Raw genomic sequence first — 21,513 nt, 5'->3', positions numbered from 1 at the left:
TGGATTAGTTCAGGGTGCTACACTTACACAAGTGTGCACCATATACTAAGCCATCCTGTTACAGTATGGTTTTAGTCACACGTTGATGTTTATAACTGACTCTTGGGTGGTGCCTGTGTCTACTTTGAAATATTCTCGAAGTAATAAATAACTGGCAGTATGTTTCTTCAGCTTATTGTCAAGTTTCTATTTCTGACATTGTACTTTTTTTTATATAATGTATATTCATATATTCTCTACAATATAGTTTTGAAAGGTGAAGGAAGCTGGCTCTTTATAAAGTGGGCCAAAATTAGGTACACTGTAGAGATCAGGCAAACCCCAGTTGGCTCAGAGGCACAAATGACACCCCCAAATGCCCTCTTTTGTGGTTATGTGGGCAAACAATTTATAATATCAGACGGTAGTGCTAAGCATTTATTGCACACACAAAGGCAGCAAGACACTCAATACAGAAATCTGATACCAATTTATAAAAACACAAACTTTTATAAGAATTTAGATACCAAGGTCCTCAGAATCAAGTGAGTGCTTTTCGAGTTATGAATTTTACAGTTTTCAAAAGTTGACAAGGCAATTTTTGGGGGCAGTAATGGTATCCTGGGGGGAGGGGGGAACATGTACTGTATTTGCCATTTAATGGCATCTTACTGGACCATTGTCCTGGACCTAAGGTGAGTATGGGGCAAGGTTCAAAGCCAAACCAACAGATCACCTCAGGAGGCTCGGGGGCATCCGTGTTAGTGTTGGGTGCCTTATTCACTTCAATGGGGAAATGGTCCGTCAGAAAGAGGTTGCAAGCTAGGACTAGAGAGGGCAGTCTGGGAGAACCCACAGGGGGGCTTAACCCTTGAGATGCTTGGGCACAGCTGGTCCCCTTCTCCTCAGACTGTGGAGCTCAGATGCAATGGTATCTTTTGGTGTCTGGTTCAGTGCTGGAGTCACTCATGGCTGGAGGAGGGCCTGCCGAAAGAGGCAGCAGGCTGCAACTGGGAATCCAGTCTTGGTAAGCACTAGTGGGTTCAGCCTTAGAGGGTTTTGGGAACCCAATGGCACGGTCACCTCCCTCTGACTCGGGCTGTGGGGCACAGGTGCTTTGAGGCATCAGGTGGCAGCGGTCAGAGTCTCTCTTGGTCTATGCTGAAAAGGGGCAATTCCCAAGTTAAGGTGCTAACTTCACTGCATGCCCCACCATACTAAGTCAAGCTTCACTACAACCAGACATAAAAGGTCTAACAAGAACCATCACCACCTATTGCTCTTGCAGTACTTCCAAGTTTACACCTGTGGCACTTTATGTTTTTAATGCTCTCAACACAAAGCTTTTTGTGGAGTATAGGTTCTGGCATTGTGCACAGTGGCGCAAGGGGAATATTTAACATATTTTAGGTTTTCTAAAGTCGAATTCCAATAAAAGAATAAGTGAATATGCCACTGTTGCCGGTAAATACTGTGCAGGAACGAAAGCAGCTGGTGGTTGTAAATAAACTACTCTTTTAGGGAGCGCAGGGTGCGGACAATTTTATTTCTGGGGAATGCATCACCTCTTTTGGCTCTTCCAACTAAGTCTCCATATCATGGCTCCATCTCCCCGGCCTCGCCATGTGCATAAGGCTCTTTTAGCCATAAGTCAACATTCATGTTATGTTGCAGCAGTTCCTCTGCCCGCCGCCACCCAAGTATGAACTGTTTGGCATATGATAAAGAAACGTCTGCATATACATTATGATAGTGTTGGGCACCAATACTCTTTAAACACTGCGATTCTCCATTCACAAGCAACACTCACCAATAAGATTGCCAAGAAACCCTTCCTTCTTAATGTACTATGGCACCAGGACTCCTTCCCAGCCTGTGAACTGAACAGCTACTCAGTCTCTATTTCCCAAAAATCCCCCACAAGCACTGGATGAGTCTTTTCACCTCCTTTGTTTCTGATAAATTCAATCCAGGCCTTTCTTCTCCGCTGGAAAACCTCTTGCTATTCATACACAAGCGGACATTGCTCAAGGTTAAGTTCTTAGTTCATGAAGTCCTTTAGACCACTAACTTTACCATAGCCCCCTTCCGAGGCAACATTACCTGAATCACAGGTAATGTACCCGCGAGGACAGCTGCCCCATTGTGAATCAGACACTACTCTAACTTGGATGATGGGCTCGATCAACGGTTTGCAACCACAGGCACCAACCTCCAATAAAATTGGATACAAATCACAGTTAAGAGGAGACGTCCCTCAACTGGATAAATATGCATATGGAGGCCAGAACGATAGACATAAGAGATAATACAGCACAGATTGTTTATGTATTTGTGTTTCTAAATTTATCTCCAATAATCGAATTTAAAATGCGGGGTCCAGACCTCTCTGATGTAACAGTGGGACACTGTTAAATTTGTTTTCCTGTGTACAGCGATAAGAAAATTCAAAAGTAGGAGTGGCCTCTGAAATATAAAATTATGACAGTAAAGTAGGGTGCATGCAAATGACAGTACAGTAGTGGTAACTATTCACTTAGCAGTCAAAGGAAATATCGATTTCAACAATAACCACTGTAAAGTAAAACAAACCAGGCGAGTTTCACAAAGGCACACTGTTCAACATCTGTTCATCGTCTCATGGTTCGTGTGTAACATATTAAATTATAATTTATATTTTATTTACATGAGGACTCGAGTTTAGCCTTTACAAACATCAGTGCTTTTGAATGTAGCAAGTAGCCACACACATCCATATATTTGGCCAATGACTGCAGTATTAAGTTTTTCGGTATAACATCCGGTGTTTAACCTGCAGTGTCTAAACTTTTAGATTCGTCCGATCGTGGTACTTCTGGTATGGATCATCCACATACCAGTTCCTTCTCTTCCAGAAGGAAGTGGTCATTTTATCCAATAGCTTGCTCTGTGTTCTATTGCAGAAGACTATTTCTCTCAAGCGCCTTTTTCTTGTAGGTTTCTTCTTCCATAACTTCTTCTTGTAACCAGCCTATTGAAAATAAAAAGTACTGAATAACTAAAATGGTACAATACCCTTCACCACAATATATATAGAAACAATTGTAACTATATTTTAACACTGAAAACAGATTATGAATTTGAAAATACATGTACATTTGTTGAACCTTTCCCTAAATGACAGTGCGTCTTTTTTGGGCGGATAATTGCTTGCTTGTCAAGAAATAAAGGAGGCCCAATAGTTCTATAAGTCTCGCTTATCGTATGTTGAACAATAAATGTCTCAGTGAGAAAACTTGTATTGATACATTTGGTTAAGCATTTTTCAAAGCTTATAGCAACTGATTAATTATAAGAAAAAAACATTACTCAAAAAAAATGTTTGACATAGTGCAATAATAAATTGCCTTTCTAAAAACTCCAAAGAAAATATAAACTAGGCATGAGATATTGGGCCACCTACTTGACTTCTGATTAGGCAGCCATGTCAGGCTTAATAAAGGCATTAGTAAATACTATGTGAACCAGAAATGAAGAGCCAAGCCATTGGTGAACTAGGCAAGAATAGACGCACAAATTTGCGGACTAAGAAGGACCTCGGGAAGGAGTATGTCATTAAGCAGATGACATACACCTTAGGTTAGCACACCCGCCACATTCTATACCTAGAACCCTGGAGATTCTGGATGCATTCAGGAAATCCTCAGGGGTGCACACTGTAGAAAAGTACAACTTTTTACCAGGCAATTGATGCAATTTTGACAGGATTCCTAATATCCAGGAACCACAGGAAGTAGTCATCTAGTTGGTTAAGTCACCCAAAAGGTAAGTAGCCAATAAGGGGAGTGACAGGTAATAGCTTAATACCCATAAATTGAATATTTAGGTGGCACCGCTGATGCCAGGAACTCCGATTCAACAGACCCAGAAGGGGAGGACAAAGAAGAGTCGCTAAAACGAAAACTGAAGACTTACTGTGGACTTTTTGGCACCAAACCCTGCCTGCTTGCATGCATCAGTCTTGACAATTGTGAAGAAACCGATTTGTCCTGCAGCTGAGCATCTGCCCAGAACCCCAGTAGACACCCAGCCCTTCGCAAATTGCCAACTATGTCCCTTGGAGAAGAGGCGCTACTCCCCTGCTGTCCGCAGGCAACAAAACAACAGCAGCCACCCAGGAAGAGGTCATTGTGCTTCAGATCAGATCCAGCTCCCCACCAAGTGAGACGACACCAGGACCAACTGGAGCTGCCAAGTACCAAAAACAGCAATCAAACACCGAGACAGTCGAGGAACATCAGTACCGCAGAGACCCACTTCCAGAGTCGCTTCGCTGTCCTGATTTGTGAACACTCAACTGGCGAGACCAACAACCACAAGGCCCTGTGACACATCAGTCTAGCTGACCTATTATGTTAGATTGTGAGAACAAACAGTGCTTCCTTGCTCCCAGGACTCTTTTGAAAAGAGCCCTCTTGTGGGGAGCTCCCAGACTTGTCCCCAAGTCCCCCTCTGTAATCTTGTTTTTAGGCCCTGCTCACCCCCCCCCCCCCCCTTTCGATGTAGTGCGTAAGGCTACCAACCAGACCTGCACCTCTGCATCTGGATGCTCCAGGACAGGTAAGCCCACCTGCTGGTAGTACTTTGGACCTTACTCCCCTACCACTTTAAGTCCCGAAGGGGACCCCACCGGAAACCTACTGCAAGAACCTGTATACCGTACAGGTCTTTCTAACAGGAAAGCATTACGTGTAAAGATGTATATAAGTGAACATTTTACATACCTGTGAAATTCAATATTTAAAAATGTACTTACATGCTTACGAAGTTCTTGGTATCAAAATGTTTATAAAAATAGAAGTTATGTTTCTAAATTGGTCTCGAATTGTGCATCTCATTCATTGCCTCAGTGAGCACAACCAATGTTTAGCAATCCCATCTGATAAGCCTAAATTGCTCACACACTTTGCGTATTTTGTACAGTAAAGGGCTTAGAGCCGCCCATTGCTTACCATTCATTGGTTTTATTGTCTGTTCTTTTGCGGACTCCTAACTGATAAGCTCATGCCAAGCATCACTTCCTTGGAGGCACACAGACCAAGCACAGATTGATTAGACTCAATTAGTGCACGTCCACTGCGATTCGGGCACTATTGCTTCTTCCCCACTCCTGCTATCTTTCCCCATACCCCCTCCTCACACACTGGCACCCTACACGAGTCCTTAGTTTTAGTGCCACCCGCTTGCGGACAGGATGAAGGAGCTGAAACAGCTTTCCATCTTTGTGAGGTCGGTGTATTAAGTAAGTTAAATATGAGATTTGTTACTTACGGTGTTTAAAAACAACAACCCATTCACATGGAAAGTGTAGATTCAGCCTGTGAAACACAGAACCGCAGAAACTATTCTTTCATTATATGCGCCTCAAAGTTGAAGATGGAAACAGTCGCAGAGGTGCACTCTTTCGGCACATCTAGGCCACATTGGGTAGAAGCAGCGCTTGTGTCCAGTGTAAGCTGAGCTTTCTTGTTGACCAACGGACAATATTGTGCTTAGAACCCCCCCGCAGTCCCCGCCAGATAATATTCTATCATACACACATTTCTACACATGCCCCCCCCCCCCCCCACACACACACACACACACACACACACACACACACACACACAGTTCCTCCACACACACAAGTTGGCCTGGAATATGCTGTCCACTAGTTATAGTGGGCACCTTGCACCAGTCCAAACAACCCTTATTGATGATCGGTTTAAAGGCAACCTTTATTAAAAGCTATCCTAGTGGTAGCTATGGAGAGCAGCCTTCAGGCTAAGACTTTAAGGAATGTAAAGTAGCTTGGTTTACCAGATTATAACCTCCTGAATCACTAAATGAAAGGAGAACCACACAAGGTGTGTGTGTGTATATATATATATATATATAAAAATTCTACTGGCGGTCGCCAGTAGGTAGTTATAGTTAGGACCTATTTTCCATAGGAAATCCGCAACATTCTATTCCCAATAAGTCTGGAGCTGGTTGATGAATCCTCACGAAATTTTCCAAACTTTTTGCCAGCTCCGCCCCTACCCTGAAAGTTTCGTGGTGATTCGTAAAGCGGGGGCCGAGAAAAAATGGGGGGCCCAAAACGCGTTTTCCCCATGCAATTTCCCATAGGACCTGTTGACGCAGCTACAGCCCGAACTGCTGAACGGACACCAAATTTGGCAAAGAGGTAGTCCTCAGTTCAGACTCGTGCCTTTTGCATATATGGTGTGAATCCGTTCAGTAGTTCCTAAGAAAATTAGAGCTAAAAGTACATAAATATCTATGGCCGGGGAGGATCCGCGGACCCTACCCGCACAGTAAGCGCACCCTCCCCGAACCGAGCGCGCACCCTCCCGATCGCGCGCTGAATGCCAATTGGCTGTCGAGTGTCCGTCTACATTCGAAACCAGGAACTGTTGGCGGCCATTTTCTGCCTCGGTAGAAGCGAGGCTGAAGAAGCAAGGGGAATAAGTGTGTAAAACATATAAAGGGGGCAGAGTGGAAATACTCTGACCCTCTAGAGGTGCTAAGGGGGTCCTAGAAGGACCCCCTGGGGTCCCCTTTAAAAAAAAAAAAGAAAGAAAGAAAAAAGAAAACGGCGAAATGCACGCACATCCTATCGCGTTGGGTGCTCGGATTCTCTCACGTTGGGTGCGCGGATCCACGGAATTTTTTGGGGAAAAAAGTCAAGAAATCATTGGTTGCATGACTACTTTCTACACTGAAAGGTAGGGTGTATATTTCAGTTTTTTTTAAAGGTATGATTCTTATTGGTTAAGAAAAACAGATTGTAAGGAACATTATATATGATAAACTGGTATGTTGAAAAGTCAAGCACACTTCCTGTCTTGTTTAGCAACATTGTGTGCTGAACTTGTGACCTGTGTGCTCAGTGCAGTGTTTCATGACCTGTTTCTATGGTAACAGGCAGAAGTCAGATTGGGGGAAGGGTTGAAATGTATTTCAGCTGGAAAGGGTTGAAATGTATTTCAGCTGGAAAGGGTTGAAATGTATTTCAGCTGGAAAGGGTTGAAATGTTTAACCAATAGAAATGTGTGTTTGCTTTTGAGTTTGTGTGAAGGATTGTGATTTGATGTTTGCATTTATAGGTGTGGAAAATGAAAGGAAAACTTTTCCATTCTTTGTTTTTGCTGAGAGGTGCACAGTGCACAGATTCTGTAAAAGAAAATCTGGTGTGTGACTGATATACTTCTTAATCTACAAAACAACTTGAAAGGTGAGTTATTTAATTGTGAGGGGATGTATGTAGAGTAGACCATTTTGATTTTAATCATACTAATGTATTTCTGCTGCTAAAGTGTAGGGAGTACTTTTTTTCTCTACAATCTTATTGACAGTGTGTGTGCATGTAGAAACCATTCTGTGATAAGCATTTGTGTTTTTCATGTGTTTGCAGACAGATAACTGTGCTGTTTTTATATTTTGGTAGAATTAGAAACCAGTCATTGTTTATGAATTTGTGAAATGAGTTATGTTTCTATACTAAAATGTAGTACTCCTTCTAGATGAAGAAATGTGTTTTGGTATAGTGGAAGGGATAGTGTTGTTTGTCTAGAATCACACTGAGTATGTGTGCATTTGGGAACCACTGAGAAAAGCATTTGGTAACATTGTGTATTTACTGACAGAACGGTTTTAAAACATGTCATGTTGTCAAGTTTTAGTAGCATTAGAAGACAGTTATGGCTTATGCGTTGATTAAATGAGTCAGGCATGGACACTAAAGTGCAGTCCTGAAATATGTAGATTGTGTGCAGTTCCCTTATCAGTTCCACAGTAGTGAATGAGTTTTGGTAAACTCCTAGGTATAGTGGTTGTTGTCTAGAATCACACTGAGTCTGTGTGCATTTGGGAACCACTGTGAGAGAAGTATTTGGTAACGTTGTGTATTTGCTAACAGATCATTGTTTTAAAACCTGTCATGTTGTCAAGTTTTAGTAGCATTAGAAGTCAGTCTTTGCTTATGCGTTGATTAAATGAGTCATGCTTTGACACTAATGTGCTGTACTTAAATATGTAGATTGTGTGCAGTACCATTACCTCTTCTAGACTAGTGAATGCGTTTTGGTAAACTGCTAGGGATAGTGTTGCTTGTCTAAAATCACACTGAGTCTGTGTACATTTGGGGAAGGATTGTGAGAGAAGCATTTGGTAACAGTGTATTTGATGACAGATAACCGTTTTAAAATCGGTCATGTTGTCAAGTTTTAGTAGCTTTAGAAGCTATTCTTTGCTTAAGCATTGATAAAATGAGTCAGGGTTTGACACTAAAGTGCAGTACCATGTACTATTCTCTTCACTGTGCCAGAACTGAAAATTTAAAAGTTTTACCCAGGCACTAACCTAGCAGTAGTCTGATGATTTAGTCAGTTTCCAAGTACTCATGTTGTGAACCATACATTACCACATAGATTGTTTCAAATGTCTATGCAGTATGCATGCAGTCTTCTAACATACTATACACTTTTCGTTCACATTTTCAATTCGCTAGTCAGTATCCATACACTTCCAGGAAACACCCTGTCACTCCCTTTGCAGTCTTCTAGTGACCCATTCAGCACCATGTACTAATCCATTCACTGTGCCAAAACCCAAACACTTATAAATTCACCAAGATACTATCTTTGTAGTACTCTAATCATTCAGTCAGTGCCTAAGTATTCATGCACTGAGCCAGGCCTTAGCACATGGACTGCTTCAAACCCCTATCCACTATGTATGCAGTCTTCTAACCACCTAGACACTTGTCTTTCACACCTTCAATTCCCTAGTCAGTATCCATACAGTCCAGCAAACATCCTGTCACTCCCTTTGCACTCCTCTAGTGACCCATTCAGTACCAAGTACTAATCCATTCCCTGAGCGAAAAACCTACCACTTATAAATTCACCTAGGCACTCTCTTTGCTGTACTCTAATCATTCAGTCAGTACCCAAGTACTCATGCAGTGAGCCAGGCCTTAGCACATAGACTGCTTCAAATGCCTATTCACTATGCATGCAGGCCTCTAATCACCTACACAGTTGTCTTTCACACCTTCAATTCCCTAGCTAGTATTCTTTCACACCTTCAATTCCCTAGTTAGTATTCATACACTTCTAGCAAACACCCTGTCACTTACCCGGTGTGTCTCCTTATAGCACTGTAATCATTTAGTCAGTTACCAAGTAGTATGCACTATGCATGTAGTGTTTTAACGATCGTCACACTTTGGTTCAGGGCTATAGTTTCTTAGTCAGTTATTATATAAAATGTGTTTGTACAGTAATGGAATAGTATACATTTGAAAGTTATTAATATACATTTATTTGTGATTTTTTTACAGATACAGAACAGGAGTGTTTCTCATCTGCTTGCACTCTTCTCGTGCAAGATTGTTTGGATGAAGGGTCCTTAGGTGTTTCATCATACTTGCCGTGCCGCACGAGTAGTTTTTGTTAGGATCCCCTCGCAACAGAACTCTTTTGCAAATCTTGCACGTGATGAATGTGGCATTGGTCTTTGTTTGCCCCTCGAGAAAAGTAAAAAATTTCCACACCACTGAAGGAAAACGTTGTGGACGTGGTGCATCCTCCAAAAATTCATCCTTAGATTCAGTGAATATTTTAAAGCGACAACATTTACCGTTTTTGTAAGTTAAACTCGTAACATTTTGTTAGCTTTATGCATTTTATACATCTGTGATTTGTATCTTGTTTTATTTTGTTGAGAATAGCATGTTTTTTTTTAACAATCTTTGAGATTGTTTTTTTTTGCCCGCTGTTAAGTGACGAGTACGATTGAAATCACTATTTTAGTGAAATTTAATGTATTCTGAGAACAGCAAACAAGGCAAAAATATTACTTTGTGGAAATTTTGCTGTGTTGTAAAAAATGTATTATTACATGTTATAATTTTTTTTTCCTTTTCTTTCACAGATCCAAATTTTAAAATAAGCAATTTTTATGAATTTAGATTGGAATGAAAATGTGAAAAAAATGTATACCATTTTTTATTCCTATTACTGTGAAGGTAAGTTTAACTAAGTCTCAATATGCAGAATGAGGAGGTCTGCAAGAAGCTACAAAGTTGAAACATGTTTCTAAAAACACTGTTTATACCTATGTAGTTTTGAAATCTGACCATAATCAGATATCAAGTGACCTGCAAAAAAGAGGGGTTCATAATATTTCCCATTTTAGCTATTGAAGGACCCCAATTATTTCAATAATTCTTCTTTGAACATCTTGGCAGACAAAACTCTGTGCTTACCTTTTATCATTCGCAAGGAATTTTAAAAACGGAAATATGTCACTTTTTGTAACATAGTTATTGTGTAAGATACTCTTTCATATTTACAAAGAGAGGAAAGGGCACTATGTGCACTTTTTATACTCCATGTAAATACAACCTCATCATGCAGACCACTTTGTGTTGAAAGGGTATTCTATAAGTGTTGTTGTGCAGGATTGCACTTAATACTCATAGAACAAGACCTGTCTAGATTTATCAGAAATCATAAATCTCGATGTGTGTGTGAATAGTGCACCATTCTAAAATTGGTGTAGGAAAGCACAACAAGGAGAATTGTTTTAATTTCTCCACATTTTTATATCTTCAATGCATGCTGAAATGTTCAGCATACATTGATGGAGAAAAATGCATTTTCTCATTGTTTCTGTGCAGGAAGCTGTGTCTTCCTGTAGAAAAACAAACAGCACATGACACAGATATCCTTGCACTATGGTGCAAGGGTGCCTGTGTCACCACATGGCTGCAGTTTAAGCAGCCGTGCAGAGAGAAGCATAGATTTGCAACATATTTATGTACATATGTTGCATCCCTGTGCTTCCGAAGTACTGCAGCACACTGCAGTTAAAGAGGTTACTGTGTGATGCTGAGCACTTCCTCATAGTTCTGCACTTTTATCACCATACGCTACTAATGCATTCATTCAGTCAATTACGTACTACACATACATTCATCTAAACTTTCACACACTAACAAAGAAATTTAGCTCTTTTTTTAAACCAGGAAAGTTTTTTTTCTTCTTTTTTGTTTAATTTTTTTGTACTTTGTGGAACAATGTTATTTTTTTGTTTTTTTCAAAAGAAAAAAAAAAAATTCAACAGGAGGAACAAAACAGTCAACTTCTGCAAAAAAAAAAAAATAAACACAAGTTTAGCACTTGTGGTTTTGCTGCGCTCGGCAGATTAGTTCAATTGACTGCTCGCCGTAACATAGTAGTTTGTTGCATTTAATGCAACTAATTTTTAGTTTTCCAAATTCTGGACGTATGTCCGGGTGAGTGCTTGATGGTGATGCTGCAGAAGTGCTTGCCACTGCTGTCGGAGTCTTCTGCATTCCTGCTTGGCCAGGTTCACGGGATGCAGAGTCTTCAGGTGTTTCAACATACTTGCAGTCCCACAAGAGTATTTTTTTTATGGATCTCCTCTGGAAAGCACTCTTTCACATATTTTACATGTCACTTTAGTTGAATTAGTTTTATTTTGTCCTTCCGGGAAGGAAAAAATTTTCCACACCACAGAGGTGTATCTTTCTGGGCGTGAAGGTTCCACAACAAATTCCTCATCGGACGAATGGTCTGTTCTGATGGTGGCTGCTGTGCAGAAGCCATTGTCTTCAGAAAAATTGCAGCTGTGGAAATCTTCCCCAAAACGTTTCTTCTAGTTCTAAGGTGTGAGATGTTCCTCGAAAGAAGCTCAAAGAATGATTGAAATGGGTGGGGTCTTTCAATAGTTAGAATAGGAAGTGTAATGAACCAATCAAATCTTTTTTTTTTTGCAGGTCACATGGGATCCGCGCACTCAGCGCGCATCCGCGAAATTGAATTAAAAAAAATTATAGGATTGGATGTAAAAATATATTAGTTTTAAGACTACTTTAAAGTTTGTCTTCAATTAATATTCACATGAAATACACATATATGTTTTTTAAAATGTTAAATGTTTTGCGGGATCCGCGCACCTACCGCGTCAGACGCAGATGACGCATCGCGGAAGCGCGTAAACGCCGCGTTACGTACATCAAACGTGTCGCGTATAGGCTGGGAGTCGCGTACCGGTCGCACTTTTTTTCTGTTCAATGGGCAATTTTATCAACAGATACGAGGGGTAGCAATGGAGGCCAGCTTCTCCCCCAGCTATGCCTGTTTATTCATGGGCTGGTGGGAGGAGTTGGTGGTCAGACACCAATACAAACATGTCTTTACTCAAAATGTTGTTTCTTGGTTCCGCTATATTGACGATCTTTTTATCATTTGGCAAGGTACAAAGGAAAGTGCAATGAATTTTGTCAAGGATATCAACTGTAATGATCTTAATCTTTCTTTTACCTCTAACATCAGTGAGGACTCAGTGACATTTTTAGATGTACATGTTTTAGTATCTAGCAACATTTTAACTACTACCCTTTTTAGAAAACCTACGGCAGGCAATACACTACTCCATGCCACCAGCTCACATCCCCCGCATCTAATAAGAAGTATACCCTATGGGGAGATGCTCCGCATCCGTCGTATATGCAGCAATCCTGAGGATGTGGAACAAAAACAAAGGGAAAGCATGATTAGGTTTTTAGCAAGAGGGTATAGCTACTAAGTAGTGGAAGCCGCCAAGAAAAAGGCCCAGTTATAACCTAGGGAAGAACTTCTAGAATACAGAAAAAGAGAGGTTTCAGACCCTAACAGTGAGCCTGTGCGTCTTATTTTAACATATTCCAAACAAGAAAGAGTTGAGGAGCATTATGAGAACAAAATTGCCATTTGATTTGTGAAGACCCAGTGATTGGTTGCCTTATGCCCTCAAATCCTCCAATCAGCTTCCGTAAGTTTAGAAGCATGGGGAATATGTTAACTGACAATAGCCAAGAGAGCTTTAAAAAGCAGACGTGGTTACCTACAAGAAAAGGCTTTTTTAAATGCTCATCCTGCAAGGCCTGCCAGTTTGGTGCAAATACGAAGACATACTGCACAGCATTTTCTGAAACACAAAGGGAAATTAAGCAACATCTTGCGTGCAAAATGGATCACTGTGTCTATGTGGTACAATGTGACTGCCGTTTAAAATATATAGGTAGCACCAAGCTGGCAGTCCACAAGCATATTTTGCAGCACATTAGAGCCATTGTCAATAAAGACCAGAATTACCCTGTAGCCAGACACTTTGAAAAAGTGCATGAAAGTAACCCCAAATGCCTTCGGTATTTTGCCCTTGAATCAGTTCCCCAGAAGCGAAGGGGTGGCAATAGAGAGGCCATCTTACGCGGCTTGGAAACCCAGTATATATTAGAGTTTGATTCAAAATGGCCGGGGGGTCTCAATGTAACGGAGGACCTTTACACTTTTTTATGAGTCAAATTAATCTGTCTGGCAGAAGTATATAGATATGGGGTACTTCTTCTCCTGGAAATTAAACATTTGCATTTGATGGCTCTTGGGCTTGTTTTCTATGAACATATATATTTTAGTGAGTGGTTTTTAAGATACTGCAGGGTAGGTTTTTATTTACCAAGTGTCTTTTTTATTGATCATTTTAAATATGTCACAAGCCACATTTTAGCCTATTACCTTACTAGTGCACTTTAAAATCTCATGTTAGCTTGTTTACTGCCCTACATATATCTAGGTCTCCTACCTCAGTTCGTAAAGATTGCCTCATTTGCACCTCTAAGCATTAGTCACTTTATGTCCACATAGCACTGTTGCATTTATGCACCTTATTAGATTAACTCGTTAAGTATAGTGTTGGACTATTGTGGAAATGTATATAAATTAATTTTTATTTTTTAATCTTCAAATACGGTTAGGTGAGCACAATATTAGTAGTTACATGTTATGGAATGAACTCTTTATTGTCATTAATTACCAACAAGGGGATATGTTTAGAAATATTGAAGCTTATAAATATAGGCATTTAGGCCTTTAAATTTCTAAATACACACTTAGATATTTACTATGCATTAGCAAAAAATGATTATGTATAAATGACGAGATCAGTAGTATTTCTTCCATGTCTACTAGAAATGTAATGAGCACTTGCACTTTAAATAGTGGGTCTATCAATGCGTGTGGTCAGGTGATCAAGGCCGCTTGGACGGCCGAAACGCGTCTGGACATTGGGAAATAAATAAATCAAACTGTTTGGTATCACAAGAGGTCTAAGCCCGTGATTTCCTCAAGGAAAAAGAATTTATATATATATATATATATATATATATATATATATATATATATATATATATATATATACATACACACACACACACACACACACATCAAGGTTCACACTGTGCTCACAGCTCGGGGCGCACTCTACATCCAGCTTGTTTCAGGTCAAGGAAGAGGCCAGGTCACTCGGCGTTAGCAGAGACCCAACGAGTTTCAGGCATGCGCCCTTCGTCAGAGGTATATCTGCTACCAAATTGACTGCTCACTTCAGGCATCCATTGTTTCTCCCTCATTTTATTTCGGTTCAATCACACTCAGGTGAGTATACAATCAGAATGAATTCTGGGAACAGAAGTCCTGCATAATAATGCTCTAGTGAGCTGGACGCAGTCAATTTCGGTAAAATGTCTTTAAATCACGGGTTCCCTTTCAACTCGTCCTCCATTCAGCCATATGCCAGATAGACCCGCATCGCCGATAATGCCACCAGCAGGAGGACCGCTTGAATCCGCGGCGGAGCGCCCCCCGGCCGAGCAGGCCGTTTTACATCAAGGTTCACACTGTGCTCACAGCTCGGGGCGCACTCTACATCCAGCTTGTTTCAGGTCAAGGAAGAGGCCAGGTCACTCGGCGTTAGCAGAGACCCAACGAGTTTCAGGCATGCGCCCTTCGTCAGAGGTATATCTGCTACCAAATTGACTGCTCACTTCAGGCATCCATTGTTTCTCCCTCATTTTATTTCGGTTCAATCACACTCAGGTGAGTATACAATCAGAATGAATTCTGGGAACAGAAGTCCTGCATAATAATGCTCTAGTGAGCTGGACGCAGTCAATTTCGGTAAAATGTCTTTAAATCACGGGTTCCCTTTCAACTCGTCCTCCATTCAGCCATATGCCAGATAGACCCGCATCGCCGAACCCGTGCTCACTTTTGAAATAGCTAAATATTAGTTAAAAATCACTACAGTATCAAAGTCGACTTTCAACAGCTGATTCTGAGAACTGACCCAGGACTGGATCTAGGATCCAAGCCTGGAATTACAAAAGTAATCTAAAAAGTAATCTGTTGCATATAATTTGAATTTAGCATTAAGCTCAATGTATTGGGTTTAGAAATAGAGTTGTCTACTGCACCTATTTGTAACTGTTTACTAAAAAGTCTATTGCATATACAAAAGTATTTTTATGAAACATCTCCTGTCGAGAAAGTATATTTTAATTCCAAGTGTTGGTTCTAAAATAAAACAAGCATTTATTTTTCTATATACAAACCATTGGCCTAGAGTTCAGCTATTGAGTGTGTGGAACTATTTGCTGACTGAGTGTGTGCAACAAATGCTTTACATGTCCTCTGATACTGCCTTACTGCTCGACCAGGCTACCACTTTGGAGAGTAAGGTCATATCTAACTTTAACCTCTGTTAAACCCTTGGGGTCTGTGGACTCTGTACACCCTGTACCTATTAAGGAACTGTATATACAGAGCCTCACAATAGTCCTGTACGGAGTGCCTGTAAGTATGAGTGACTGTACAGGTGAGTGAGTGGAGATGTGTGTAGTCTCTCTCTCTCTCTCACAGTCTCTCTCTCTCTCTCTCACAGTCTCTCTCTCTCTCTCTCTCACAGTCTCTCTCTCTCTCTCTCACAGTCTCTCTCTCTCTCTCTCACAGTCTCTCTCTCTCTCTCTCACAGTCTCTCTCTCTCTCTCTCACAGTCTCTCTCTCTCTCTCTCACAGTCTCTCTCTCTCACAGTCTCTCTCTCTCTCTCACAGTCTCTCTCTCTCTCTCACAGTCTCTCTCTCTCTCTCTCACAGTCTCTCTCTCTCTCTCACAGTCTCTCTCTCTCTCTCACAGTCTCTCTCTCTCTCTCACAGTCTCTCTCTCTCTCTCACAGTCTCTCTCTCTCACAGTCTCTCTCTCTCACAGTCTCTCTCTCTCACAGTCTCTCTCTCTCACAGTCTCTCTCTCTCACAGTCTCTCTCTCTCACAGTCTCTCTCTCTCACAGTCTCTCTCTCTCACAGTCTCTCTCTCTCACAGTCTCTCTCTCTCACAGTCTCTCTCTCTCACAGTCTCTCTCTCTCACAGTCTCTCTCTCTCTCTCTCACAGTCTCTCTCTCTCTCTCACAGTCTCTCTCTCTCTCTCTCACAGTCTCTCTCTCTCTCTCACAGTCTCTCTCTCTCTCTCACAGTCTCTCTCTCTCTCTCTCACAGTCTCTCTCTCTCTCTCTCACAGTCTCTCTCTCTCTCTCTCACAGTCTCTCTCTCTCTCTCTCACAGTCTCTCTCTCTCTCTCTCACAGTCTCTCTCTCTCACAGTCTCTCTCTCTCACAGTCTCTCTCTCTCACAGTCTCTCTCTCTCACAGTCTCTCTCTCTCACAGTCTCTCTCTCTCACAGTCTCTCTCTCTCACAGTCTCTCTCTCTCACAGTCTCTCTCTCTCACAGTCTCTCTCTCTCACAGTCTCTCTCTCTCTCTCTCACAGTCTCTCTCTCTCTCTCACAGTCTCTCTCTCTCTCTCACAGTCTCTCTCTCTCTCTCACAGTCTCTCTCTCTCTCTCACAGTCTCTCTCTCTCTCTCTCACAGTCTCTCTCTCTCTCTCTCACAGTCTCTCTCTCTCTCTCACAGTCTCTCTCTCTCTCTCACAGTCTCTCTCTCTCTCTCACAGTCTCTCTCTCTCTCTCACAGTCTCTCTCTCTCTCTCACAGTCTCTCTCTCTCTCTCACAGTCTCTCTCTCTCTCTCTCACAGTCTCTCTCTCTCTCTCTCACAGTCTCTCTCTCTCTCTCACAGTCTCTCTCTCACAGTCTCTCTCTCACAGTCTCTCTCTCTCTCTCTCACAGTCTCTCTCTCTCTCTCTCACAGTCTCTCTCTCTCTCTCTCACAGTCTCTCTCTCTCTCTCTCACAGTCTCTCTCTCTCTCTCTCACAGTCTCTCTCTCTCTCTCTCACAGTCTCTCTCTCTCTCTCTCTCTCACAGTCTCTCTCTCTCTCTCACAGTCTCTCTCTCTCTTCACAGTCTCTCTCTCTCTCTCTCACAGTCTCTCTCTCTCTCACAGTCTCTCTCTCTCTCACAGTCTCTCTCTCTCTCTCTCACAGTCTCTCTCTCTCTCTCACAGTCTCTCTCTCTCTCTCACAGTCTCTCTCTCTCTCTCACAGTCTCTCTCTCTCTCTCACAGTCTCTCTCTCTCTCTCACAGTCTCTCTCTCTCTCTCACAGTCTCTCTCTCTCTCACAGTCTCTCTCTCTCACAGTCTCTCTCTCTCTCAGTCTCTCTCTCTCTCTCTCACAGTCTCTCTCTCTCTCTCTCACAGTCTCTCTCTCTCTCTCTCTCACAGTCTCTCTCTCACACAGTCTCTCTCTCACACAGTCTCTCTCTCTCAGTCTCTCTCTCACACAGTCTCTCTCTCACACAGTCTCTCTCTCACACAGTCTCTCTCTCACACAGTCTCTCTCTCTCACAGTCTCTCTCTCACACAGTCTCTCTCTCACACAGTCTCTCTCTCTCACAGTCTCTCTCTCTCACAGTCTCTCTCTCTCACAGTCTCTCTCTCTCACAGTCTCTCTCTCTCACAGTCTCTCTCTCTCACAGTCTCTCTCTCTCACAGTCTCTCTCTCTCACAGTCTCTCTCTCTCACAGTCTCTCTCTCTCACAGTCTCTCTCTCTCACAGTCTCTCTCTCTCACAGTCTCTCTCTCTCACAGTCTCTCTCTCTCACAGTCTCTCTCTCTCACAGTCTCTCTCTCTCACAGTCTCTCTCTCTCACAGTCTCTCTCTCTCACAGTCTCTCTCTCCACTCTCTCTCTCTCACAGTCTCTCTCTCTCACAGTCTCTCTCTCTCACAGTCTCTCTCTCTCACAGTCTCTCTCTCTTCACAGTCTCTCTCTCTCACAGTCTCTCTCTCTCACAGTCTCTCTCTCTCTCACAGTCTCTCTCTCTCACAGTCTCTCTCTCTCACAGTCTCTCTCTCTCACAGTCTCTCTCTCTCACAGTCTCTCTCTCTCACAGTCTCTCTCTCTCACAGTCTCTCTCTCTCACAGTCTCTCTCTCTCTCACAGTCTCTCTCTCTCACAGTCTCTCTCTCTCCTTCACAGTCTCTCTCTCTCTCTCTCACAGTCTCTCTCTCACAGTCTCTCTCTCTCACAGTCTCTCTCTCTCTCTCACAGTCTCTCTCTCTCTCTCACAGTCTCTCTCTCTCTCACAGTCTCTCTCTCTCTCTCACAGTCTCTCTCTCTCTCTCTCACAGTCTCTCTCTCTCTCTCACAGTCTCTCTCTCTCTCACAGTCTCTCTCTCTCTCACAGTCTCTCTCTCTCTCACAGTCTCTCTCTCTCTCTCACAGTCTCTCTCCTCTCTCTCTCACAGTCTCTCTCTCTCTCACAGTCTCTCTCACAGTCTCTCTCTCTACAGTCTCTACTCTCACAGTCTCTCTCTCTCACAGTCTCTCTCTCTCTCACAGTCTCTCTCTCTCTCACAGTCTCTCTCTCTCACAGTCTCTCTCTCTCACAGTCTCTCTCTCACAGTCTCTCTCTCTCACAGTCTCTCTCTCTCACAGTCTCTCTCTCTCACAGTCTCTCTCTCTCACAGTCTCTCTCTCACAGTCTCTCTCTCTCTCACAGTCTCTCTCTCTCTCACAGTCTCTCTCTCTCTCACAGTCTCTCTCTCTCTCACAGTCTCTCTCTCTCTCTCTCACAGTCTCTCTCTCTCTCACAGTCTCTCTCTCTCTCACAGTCTCTCTCTCCACAGTCTCTCTCTCTCTCACAGTCTCTCTCTCTCTCACAGTCTCTCTCTCTCTCTCTCACAGTCTCTCTCTCCAGTCTCTCTCTTCTCACAGTCTCTCTCTCACAGTCTCTCTCTCTCTCACAGTCTCTCTCTCTCACAGTCTCTCTCTCTCTCACAGTCTCTCTCTCTCTCACAGTCTCTCTCTCTCACAGTCTCTCTCTCTCACAGTCTCTCTCTCTCTCACAGTCTCTCTCTCTCACAGTCTCTCTCTCTCTCACAGTCTCTCTCTCTCACAGTCTCTCTCTCTCACAGTCTCTCTCTCTCTCACTGTCTCTCTCTCTCTCACAGTCTCTCTCTCTCACAGTCTCTCTCTCTCACAGTCTCTCTCTCTCACAGTCTCTCTCTCTCACAGTCTCTCTCTCACAGTCTCTCTCTCCAGTCTCTCTCTCACAGTCTCTCTCTCTCACAGTCTCTCTCTCTCACAGTCTCTCTCTCTCACAGTCTCCTCTCTCACAGTCTCTCTCTCTCTCACAGTCTCTCTCTCTCACAGTCTCTCTCTCTCCACAGTCTCTCTCTCACAGTCTCTCTCTCTCACAGTCTCTCTCTCTCTCACAGTCTCTCTCTCTCTCACAGTCTCTCTCTCTCTCACAGTCTCTCTCTCTCTCACAGTCTCTCTCTCTCTCACAGTCTCTCTCTCTCTCACAGTCTCTCTCTCTCTCACAGTCTCTCTCTCACAGTCTCTCTCTCTCTCACAGTCTCTCTCTCTCTCACAGTCTCTCTCTCTCTCTCTCACAGTCTCTCTCTCTCTCTCTCACAGTCTCTCTCTCTCTCACAGTCTCTCTCTCACAGTCTCTCTCTCTCACAGTCTCTCTCTCTCACAGTCTCTCTCTCTCACAGTCTCTCTCTCACAGTCTCTCTCTCACAGTCTCTCTCTCACAGTCTCTCTCTCTCTCACAGTCTCTCTCTCACAGTCTCTCTCTCTCACAGTCTCTCTCTCTCTCACAGTCTCTCTCTCTCTCACAGTCTCTCTCTCTCTCACAGTCTCTCTCTCTCTCACAGTCTCTCTCTCTCTCACAGTCTCTCTCTCTCTCACAGTCTCTCTCTCTCTCACAGTCTCTCTCTCTCAGTCTCTCTCTCTCTCACAGTCTCTCTCTCTCACAGTCTCTCTCTCTCACAGTCTCTCTCTCTCACAGTCTCTCTCTCTCACAGTCTCTCTCTCTCACAGTCTCTCTCTCTCACAGTCTCTCTCTCTCTCACAGTCTCTCTCTCTCTCACAGTCTCTCTCTCTCTCACAGTCTCTCTCTCTCTCACAGTCTCTCTCTCTCTCACAGTCTCTCTCTCTCTCACAGTCTCTCTCTCTCTCACAGTCTCTCTCTCTCTCACAGTCTCTCTCTCTCTCACAGTCTCTCTCTCTCTCACAGTCTCTCTCTCACAGTCTCTCTCTCTCTCACAGTCTCTCTCTCTCTCACAGTCTCTCTCTCTCTCACAGTCTCTCTCTCTCTCACAGTCTCTCTCTCTCTCTCACAGTCTCTCTCTCTCTCTCACAGTCTCTCTCTCTCTCTCACAGTCTCTCTCTCTCTCTCACAGTCTCTCTCTCTCTCTCACAGTCTCTCTCTCTCACAGTCTCTCTCTCTCACAGTCTCTCTCTCTCTCACAGTCTCTCTCTCTCTCACAGTCTCTCTCTCACAGTCTCTCTCTCTCTCACAGTCTCTCTCTCTCTCACAGTCTCTCTCTCTCTCACAGTCTCTCTCTCTCTCACAGTCTCTCTCTCTCTCACAGTCTCTCTCTCTCTCTCTCACAGTCTCTCTCTCTCTCACAGTCTCTCTCTCTCTCACAGTCTCTCTCTCTCTCACAGTCTCTCTCTCTCTCACAGTCTCTCTCTCTCTCACAGTCTCTCTCTCTCTCACAGTCTCTCTCTCTCTCTCACAGTCTCTCTCTCTCTCTCACAGTCTCTCTCTCTCTCTCACAGTCTCTCTCTCTCTCTCACAGTCTCTCTCTCTCTCTCACAGTCTCTCTCTCTCACAGTCTCTCTCTCTCACAGTCTCTCTCTCTCTCTCACAGTCTCTCTCTCTCTCTCACAGTCTCTCTCTCTCTCTCTCTCACAGTCTCTCTCTCTCTCTCACAGTCAGTCTCTCTCTCTCACAGTCTCTCTCTCTCTCACAGTCTCTCTCTCTCTCACAGTCTCTCTCTCTCTATATATAGGAGATTAGAGAGCCAGGCACACAATAATACAGATCTGAAACGACAGTAAACAGCACAATATACAATGAGCCCTAGGGGCGGTCCAAACCATATATTAAGAAAGTGGTAGAACAACCACGACTTGACTAGACGCAGTGCCTACAGCACGTAGAATCGCTGGGACCCCAAGTAACTACCCAAGGTAGTGACACAGGAGACCCACGGGGGACATGTGCAGTGTGAGAACACAGCCGCGAGCCCCATACTATTCTATGGGAAAGTCACGGTTGGAATTTTAGAAGTTAAGGACACCTAAGACTTTGAGCAAACCCCTTTAGACTTGGGGGGTTCTGGGGCCAGCACCCACGGGAGCACCGTATTACTAGAGTTACCTCACCCAGGGAAGCCGGGTGCATAGGTGTCAAAT

General features: G+C 43.2%; 1 protein-coding gene across 1 annotated transcript in view; it reads right to left on the bottom strand.

Moving 5' to 3' along the window:
* Positions 1-404: 404 nt before the first annotated feature.
* The window catches only part of MRPL35 (mitochondrial ribosomal protein L35), a 55,763-nt gene continuing 34,654 nt past the window's right edge, over positions 405-21,513 (bottom strand). The window contains exon 5 of the mRNA XM_085642616.1: positions 405-2,989. Coding sequence (XP_085498742.1) covers positions 2,801-2,989 — 189 coding nt within the window. The 3' untranslated portion in view covers positions 405-2,800. The remainder of the gene's footprint in view (positions 2,990-21,513) is intronic.

Source organism: Triturus cristatus, chromosome 2_2 (assembly GCF_964204655.1).
Source record: "Triturus cristatus chromosome 2_2, aTriCri1.1, whole genome shotgun sequence".
Taxonomy (NCBI): domain Eukaryota; kingdom Metazoa; phylum Chordata; class Amphibia; order Caudata; family Salamandridae; genus Triturus; species Triturus cristatus.
The sequence above is the reverse complement of the archived record's forward strand: the minus strand, read 5'-3'. Positions and strand labels throughout refer to the sequence as shown.